The sequence below is a fragment of the Alligator sinensis genome, unplaced genomic scaffold (genome assembly GCF_000455745.1).
Source record: "Alligator sinensis unplaced genomic scaffold, ASM45574v1 scaffold1536_1, whole genome shotgun sequence".
NCBI classification, from domain to species: Eukaryota; Metazoa; Chordata; order Crocodylia; family Alligatoridae; genus Alligator; species Alligator sinensis.
The window spans coordinates 14012-22774 of record NW_005843742.1 but is presented as its reverse complement, the minus strand read 5'-3'; the positions used below and the strand labels follow the sequence as shown (position 1 = coordinate 22774).

General features: G+C 49.5%; 1 protein-coding gene across 1 annotated transcript in view; it reads right to left on the bottom strand.

Moving 5' to 3' along the window:
• LOC102384011 (NACHT, LRR and PYD domains-containing protein 3-like) overlaps positions 1–8480 on the bottom strand; it is a 27092-nt gene extending 18612 nt beyond the window's left edge. The window contains exons 1-5 of the mRNA XM_025195693.1: positions 8303–8480; positions 7183–7261; positions 5802–7071; positions 5486–5764; positions 106–183 (exon numbers count right to left, since the gene is read on the bottom strand). Coding sequence (XP_025051478.1) covers positions 106–183; positions 5486–5764; positions 5802–7071; positions 7183–7207 — 1652 coding nt within the window. The 5' untranslated portion in view covers positions 7208–7261; positions 8303–8480. The remainder of the gene's footprint in view (positions 1–105; positions 184–5485; positions 5765–5801; positions 7072–7182; positions 7262–8302) is intronic.
• Positions 8481–8763: the final 283 nt, after the last annotated feature.

Sequence of the window (8763 nt, the reverse complement as noted above, 5' to 3'; positions counted from 1 at the left end):
CCTCCTTACCCCAGCCCCGGGACAGGTTCATTCCTGCTCCGCCGCAGGACTCCTGCGGTAACATCAGGGAACATTTGGGACTTCTAAAAGAAAGAAGTTTCTTACCGTAGCTTTTTCACGTTACAGCGTGGGTCTTTCAGTGCTCGACACAGCAGGTAAATAGACGAGTGAGTCTTCTCTTTCCTACAAAGAGAGAACACAACATAAACTGACCACACACACATTTCAGCTGATTCTCAGCAACTGTAAACTGTTGTAGGACCACTGAAATGAGGGAGCTTGGAGACAACTTACTCCAAGTGAGAATCTGCCCCATTGACTGTGCATGCAAACCCAGTTCTAAGAGATGAGACCATTCTCTACCATCATTACACCAGACCTGGGACAGCTAGATTCCTGGTCTGCTGTAGGACTCCTGTGGTAGCATCAGGGAGCGTGGGGTTTTAAAAGGAACAAAGTTTCTTACCATAGTCTTTTCACTTTACAGTGTGGGTCTTTCAGTGCTTGACACAGCAGGTAAATAGGCGAGTGAGTCTCCTGTTCCCTACAAAGAGAGAACAGAACTGTTTGGATTCTCTACCAACAGACTTCAGTTCATTTCTTCAGCTTTCCAAACCCATCTTGGATGACGTGATCATATCTTACATGTAACCTAGTCTACAGTTTCAATCCACTGCACATCATCTAAAGCAGAATGTACTTAGCAAACATCTCCAATGCTTTTTTCCTTTTTGTGTTAACCAACTGTTTTATTGTTTTTGGAGATACAGTAGAAATCAGCACTTTTACTGAATCATGAATGTGGATTTTAATTTAGCCACAAAATCTAAAGGTTTGGATTTTAGCTGTCATGTTAGATTTGGAAGCAATCAATAGTGTGTAACATGTCAGGATATTTGAGGCATCCTAAGTTGTCTCAAAGCTGGTGACACATCATGTGGGGAAGCATGAAAAGCCTGAGGTAGAGGCTTTTAAGAGTTAGAGGCCCTTAATCGAGAATGAAACTCATCAGGAAACGAAAGACCAAGGTGTTGCCTCTCCCTGTGGTGGAAGCTGGGTGGGAATAAGAAGTGAAGCCAGCTGCTCTGCAGTAGTGGACCATGAGAAGGAGCAAGGCCCAGGGAGGCAGCCTTGTGTCTTGGTGTTGCTTAAGAGGACCCAGGAATGTAAAAGGAGTCCAGCAGGGACTCAATGCTTCATCCCAGACTGAATGAAAGTTTCTTCAGTGGAGTTTGGGTTGTTTGGGATGTCCCATGAGTGCTGCTGGAGAACACCAGAGAGAAAACCTCAGTCTCACTGCCTAGACTGAAGAGTGAGACAGGACAGGTGTCTCGAAGGGAAGGAGGAAGTGGAGCACGTGGCAGTAGCCCTGGGGACTTCACCTGATTTGTTTGGGACTCCCTGGTCATTGTCCCCTCGGAAGGAGCGGGGCTGCGAGATCGAAGTGTAAGAAGCAGAGCCCTGAGACAGAGGGAGCAGCTCCAGGCAGGGAAGACTGAGGCTCAGAGCCTGCGGTGCCATGTCCAGCCACGTGGGCTGGGCTGAGTGATGAACCGCACTTTGTCACACAGTGGGAACATAGCTAGCAGGGTAAGCAGGAAAGAAGGACAGACAGGTATTTGGGCGAGGGAAGTGGATAGAAGTGATGCATAGAAGGACTCTTGTGAGGTTCGCCTTCGTTTTCAGGAGGCAATGAGGTAGCTAAAGCAGACCCAGACCATCTTCCTGCACCTCCTGGACTGCCCACACATCCAGGGGGAGGCATGGCTGGAGATGAAGGGGCTGATTCTCCAGAGCAGAGGAGCAGCCACCAAGCCTGGTAGGGATCCTGTGCAAGGAAATGGTCTGGCACCATGTGTATCAAGTAGGAAAAGAGATCTGGGGTCAGGAAACCAGAGACTCGGCTGTGGGTGACTAGGTCTGTGCAGGGACAGGACACTATGAAAGATCTTGCCCTCGTCTGCACTGTGACTATAGACAGCTTGTGTGTCAGTGGAAGGCAGGAGCAGCTGCAGATGTTTCAGCCAGCATCAGAGCAGGGATGTGGAGTGCGTGTTTATGGCACAGGGAAGACAGACAGCAGGGGCCAGGCCCTGTTTCATTTCTTAATGTAAGAGGACTTAGGTGGTCAAGTGTGATCCTATTGCACACTGCTTGAATCCCTGGAAAATTCATCAGACAAATTTTTGGCAAGTCCTGCTTTTACTCATGGCTTATTCATGATTGAATCTTAAAGCCAAGAAAATAGCATGCTGGACAAGTAGATCAGAGAAAACTGGAATTTGATGAATTTTCAGGGAAATAAGCCGAGTGGACTAGGATCAGAGTTGAGGGTCCAAGTCCATGGAGATCATTACTAGGCAGAAGAGGACCTAGTGCTAAGTGTCCATCCTCCACTCCCCTCAAAATGCAATGATGCTGCGCCTGGCCAGCCCCCCAGAAATGAACCCAAGGAGCCTTGCACTTGAAGGAAGCACAGGGCAGAAGCTGGCAGTCACGTACTGAAAAGGCTCTTTCCCCATTTCCACACGGCTGCTTCTGAAAGCCCCTGGGGATCTGTGGCTGAGAGTTATTCCAGGATCCCTGCTCACCAGCCCCTGCACGGTGGAGTGGTGAAGCAGCCCCTCAGCTGGGAGGGGGCTTTATATCGACATGCTGCTGAAGGGGTGCACAATGCAAGAGCGACAAATAAAGGCAGAATTTACATGTCTGTCCATACCCTCAGTATCTTGGGGCATTTATACACATGATCTGGGATTTGGGGTGGGGAGGGGAAGTTGCTTTAATTCGAGTGGCTCCAAGAGCCGTTCTAATTAAGGTGCCTGGAGTGTCATGTGTATCAGCGTGCCTGTGCTGAAAAATGGTGGTGGGGGCGCTTTCAAGAAATCTTGTTGAATGAGCTTTAGTTAATGCACCCCCGCCACCATTTGTCAGCTCTGGGATGCTGATACCCGAGACACTGGAGTCTGCAGGAGAGCAGTAGTTACCATGCGATTAATCGAGTCTGCTTCAACGCGCTGGAATCCCAGCACATCGGAGCAGCCTCGTTGCACATGTATACATTGGCGATGTGTAGGGGGTGCATGCAGGTGGACGTGCACCCCCTGAGATTGGCCGTGCACCCCCTGGAAGCGCCAGTCGTGAAACCAGAAGTGCCAGCGGAAGTGTGATTCCGGTTTTGTTGCTGGTGGTTCCACGCTCGGCAATCGTCCACTGGGGGACCCCCCCACCCCCATCGGCGATCTGGTGCCCCCCAGACTCGGGACACTGCAGTCCCCATGCATGTATAGGCACTCACAGCGCTCATTCCTGGGATGGCAGCCCACACCCATGGCAATAGGCATCAATTCAAATATTTGGCACTTACATTCAAGAGCTTGAGCTGAAACTTTTGTGACTGTTTGTCACCAGAGCAAGAGTAGCCGCACTAATAACTGTGAGAAGAATTACCTTACATCTAAAATATAATCCCAAATTGCTGGAGAACAATGAAAATATAACAGCTACTTCCAGAGATTCACATGCTCCCCATCCCACAGCAAACAAACTACTTTGGCAAAAGCTAAGGCAGAGCAGTTTGGCAAGTTGTGCCTGTCATAGGAACGGCTGTTTCATCCCCACCTGGTGGGAGAGGCAAGCCCACCAGATAACCTGGTTATAGAGCCCAGGGAGAGGACTCAGAGGATGTTTCATGGCTTAACAGACAGCTGATGTGGGCAGGGACCAGCATCCTCACAAAAATGTCAGGGTATAACATAACAAGCTACAGTGTTTTGAGCATTTTGCCTTTTGAACTGAGAGCAAGAACAGAAGAGACGCCACACTGGTTCAGAGCCCGCGTACATCTAGCTCCGTGTCCTGCATTCACAGGAAAGGGGAAAGAGGAGCAGTTTTTCCCAGGGAGGAGAACAAAGGGGAGAGAGGGGCTGAGAGACAGGCTGGAGGCCAGGAAAAGGACCTCCCCACAGCCGTCCCTCACACAGCCCCTGTCGGAGCCGCGCAGAGGCAGCGGGGACAGGATGCACCGGAGAGAGCAACAGTGCAGCGTGTCCTTCCTCTCAGCCCCCTGGGAGCCCTGCCGGGGCAGGCGCAAGACGGGACCTGCCTGTCAGGGGACTGCGAGCCTGAGAAACCAAGCCGAAGGGCAGTGTACACAGGGTCACAGATTCACAGACATTAGGGACCTCGCACGATCATCGAGCCCAGGCCCCCGCCATAGGCAGGAAGCCTGCTGGGGTCAAATGAGCCCCGCAAGACAAGCATCCAAAAGCTTTGAATGAGTCCAGAGTGGGGGCTTGCACCACCTCTGAGGGGAGTCTGCTCCAGACCTTGGATGCTTGGACCATAAAGAAGTTTTCCTTATGTCCAGTCTGAATCGGCCTTCCAGAAGTTTGTGGCCATTAGACCTAGTTATCCCTTGGGGAGCCCTGGTGAGCAACTGGTCTCCCCGTTCCTGGTGCACCCGCTTATGTACTTTTAGGCTGCCACCAAGTCCCCTTGAGCCGTCTCTTCTCCAGGCTCAAGAGTCCCATGTCCCTCAGCCTCTCCTTGTAAGGCTTGCTCTCTTGGCCTTTGCTCATGCAGGTAGCTCTCCTCTGGACTCTCTCAAGCTTCTCCACATCCCTCCTGAAGTGGGGGGCCCAAAACTGGATGCAGTACTCCAGGTGCGGCCTCACTAAGGCCAAATAGAGTGGGAGGATGACGTCCCTGCTTTTGATTGAGATGCATCGATGGATGCATGCCAGAGTTTGGTTTGCTTTGCTGACCACGACATTGCATTGGTGGTTCGTGTTGGTCTGTCAAGACCCACAGCTCTCTTTCACTCGTGGTGCTAGCGAGTGTAGTACTGCTGAGCCTGTAGATATAATGCTGGTTTTTCCACCCAAGGTGGAGCACCCTGCACTTCTCTGCATTCAGTGCCATCAGGTTTTGGTCCGCCTACCTTGCGAGCCTGTGCAGATCGGCCTGTATCCCCAACCTGTTCTCCAGTGGGACCGCCTTCCCCCATAGTTTAGTGTCGTCCTCATGGCTACCCCGGCACATACAAGTTATAGACTAAGTGTGTAAATAAGTTCTTGATGGTTTATTAGTTGATGTATCAATTTATTTATTTATTGGCTCCTTATGTAGCATGGGTAAGTTGTATGCCTTCCCCTGGTGTAATGTGTATTTGAGAAGTATTAACCCTTAAGCCACCAATGCCAGGTTATGTTGGATAACATTATCTGTTTTCTTGTATTAGTTATATGTTATCTTGTAAATAATTAAATTTTGTAAATAGTTTTATAACGGTCTGCAAGGTTGTTTCGATTGTCCGGGGAGGCTCTGCGCTTTGGGACACTGCAGCAGCTACCCAGGGAGCTGAGCCAGGCCACCGGCTACCCCAGAAATCCACTTTTCAGGAGAGGGCGTGGGTAGCATCACACCCAGGGTTACATTAAAAAAAAAAATATGTAAGTGTTTTTGAAGCCCAGGTAATACTTACAGAGGTGGCTGCTTTGGGGATCTTGAAACATCTTCATTTAGGCCTTCATATCTGAATTCACAAGCCTCTAGAAGAAGTGATTCTAATTGGTGGCAGTTTCTTACACAGAACGCAAGCACCTCTTGATCCATTTGGGTAAATGTATGAGAAATTAAATTCACAGCTGTTAAATGACTCAATGCGCTTTGCACAAATTTTTCTTCTTGAATTTCATACAAACAGTGAAAATCCTCAAGCTGATCAAGCTCTTCAACCGGAGATGAAAAATCTGACCTCTGCCCATGCGATTCCCATAGGTTTCCCACAGTTGGCTAACAAAGCTGCCAAAGCTTTTATGTCATTTCCTGAGCCTTTGTCTACTGCCGCCGCTTCCTCTTCCAGAGCATAAAACAAAGCTGCAAAAAACTCTTGAAAAGACAAGTGGATGAAGCTGTAGAGACATTCACAGTCAGTGCTTTTGTGAAAGAGGTTCTCGTTCAGAAAGAGGGAGTCAGATGTGTCTAAGCCGTGCTTCTTCAGCTCCTCTGCTTCGAACAGGATTTTCTGCCTGCAGACCCCATCTGCAGCCAAGGAGCAAAGTCCTTTCAAGTTAGTTTGTAGGAGTTGCTTTGACTTGCTTCTTGGATCCCTCAGTAAATTGTAAAGGTAGAGCAGGTACACTCCTGTGACTGTTGTCGAAGTCTGTGCAAGTTCCTCACCCTCATCCATCTGCTGCTTGATGACAGTGCAGACGATCCAACAGACAATGGGGACAAAGCACATGGTGAAGAGCATTTCATTTGCTTTTACAAAATTCCAGGCTTTTCTTGCTTTCTCTTCGTCGCCAAAATATTTGTCAAAGTATTCTCTCCTCTCAGTTTCTGAAAACCCCAGGATTTCAGCGTAGCGCTCATTGTGCAAGCACTGCCCGAGCTCCTCCACAGCAGCTGGTCTTGTAGTAATGAGTAAGGAGCATTTCCCAAGGACTTTTTTCTTGACTAAACTGCTCAGCACGATTTCCATTGGTTTCTTCTCCCAGGGATCAGAGCACAGACTCTCTTCTGGCTGAGCCAAGGAAAACCTCAGTTCATCAAAACCATCGATTATGAACAGGAGTCTCTCGGGATTCCCCAACATTGCTTCAATCGGTGCATGTCGATCAGGACAATTCCTTAGCATCAAATCTGCAACACTTCCCTGCTCAGTGTCAAAGTTAACTTCTCTGCAGTTTATGTAGAAAACATAATCAAACTTCTCGTTGTAAAGCTTTCCAGCCGCCCAGTCAACCATGATCTTTTTTGCTGTCAGTGTTTTCCCAATCCCTGCAGCTCCCAGCAATACAGCAATTCGCGGAGTTTTCCCCTTCTCATCAGCTGCAAATAAGTCACCAATGGTGAGGGATCTCTCTTGCTCATACATGATTTCTGCATGTCTCTGTCCTGAGGCCATTATTTCATGTTGTCTTTCCGTTCTGGCACGTGTTTCCTTTACAATAATCAGCTTGGTGTATCTGCTGTCTAGAATTACTTTCTCACCAGGAAGAGAGTTCCTGTCTTTTATTACTCCATACTTGTCCTGTATGTGTGCAGTGTACTCCTCCCTGTAACCTGGGCGAGAGACATGAAGCATTAGATATCCTGGTAGAAGTTCAGGGTAATAAAAGAGTCTTTATTAATGCTGCAATAAAGTTACTTTAACAAGAATAAATGGTGTCTTACCTAATTGTATTGCACATTTCCTCATATAGTATCCCCGAATCAACTAGCTGGAGGTCCTGTAGTGCTTCTTTATATCCCACTGGAATTAGGATGCAGGCAAAAATGCATAGTTTTAAGTCTCTGGGATTGGGAACATCCTGACGAGCGAGCGTGCATGACGGGGTTCCCCAGGGACAGCTAGCAGCAGCACATATTTCTGCCGGTACTAGCTGTCCCCGGGGAATGCCCCTGCACATGTGCTCTGGAGGGAGGCAAAGTGCTGCAGGTGGGGTAGGGGTCCTGGGGGCCTCCTGGGGCTACGGCGGTGGTGATCTGGGCACGCAGGGCCTGGCTGACAGCTGGAGCATGCTTTTTTTATACTGGGATTTCCTGGTATCTGTATTTGGCTCCGAGCTGCAAATATGGAGCACAGAATAACAACAAATGTGCACAGGGTGTGTTTTGCAGTGCCAGTAATGCAGGACAAGCAGCAATACATACCACTTCAGATCAGGGGCCAGCAACTGTTAAAAGCCATGGGCCAGAACAACCTGGCCTCAAACTGGGCAACTTCAGTGGTACATCTGCAGTGTGGGCAGGGGGGAGAGGCAGGGAGTTGCCTACGTCTGCACTGGGTTCCGGTGCTTCTGGCACTTCTCCCCATCTCTCAGCTTCCTGGTTGCCGTGTGGGCACAGCTTCCAAGTAAGCCAGGGACTGAGCCAGGGGTGGGCAGCTGGAAGCTGTGTCTGTATTGCTGCCACTTCTCACCACCCACCAGCTGCAGAGCAAGCACAGCTGGAAGTTGCCCAGCCCCAGTTCAGTTCCTCACTGCCTGGAAGCTGAGCCTGTGCTGCAGCCAGGAGGATGGGCATGAGGAGTCATGGTGCTGATGTAGGTGCAGCTTCCAGCTGCCCAACTCTACCACAACTCCTCGCTGCTCAGCCCCAGCATGGGCATGGGTATGGGCAAAGCCCTCCAGCTCCAAGGGGCACATCCAGTGGCTCTACAGGCCATATCTAGCTCATGGAACATATATTGCTGACCCCTATTTAGGATACAAAGCAAGAAGGAACATAACAGGAAATTGTGATATTTGGGGGAATCAACTGAAAATGGCGGAGCGCTGATTCATGTTTTCACCTGACTTGTGTGATCCTGGAACGGCTCCGTCTGGATGTAGAAAACCCGTTCTGGGATCTGGAAGGACTATGGTCTCAGGTGTGCTATTCACTACTCCTATTAGCTACTCAAACCCCTGGCAGCTCTAGAGGAACTGCCAGTCGGTGATAACAGGCCTGTTGCAATGTCACATACCTGCTGCTCTTCTTCCATGGGTTTGGTCAGCGCCCAAAGCTGGAAAAGAAATGGCATGGGAGTATTAGTTACAGAGCTGAAGAGAGAGTGTTGCCCAGTGGAGGGAAGTGAGAGAAGAGTTTCATTTAAGGTTCTCTACAGTAGGAGGAAGGCTAAAGCTCAGGGAGACAGCGAGTTCTTGAAGGCAGGAGTACAAGGCAATCTGCTGTCAGGGACTGCCCCAGAAATACCTGTGGTTTTACCATGATGGGCCCTGCCACCGAAAGCAGCTCTGTTCCTCCAGGTGG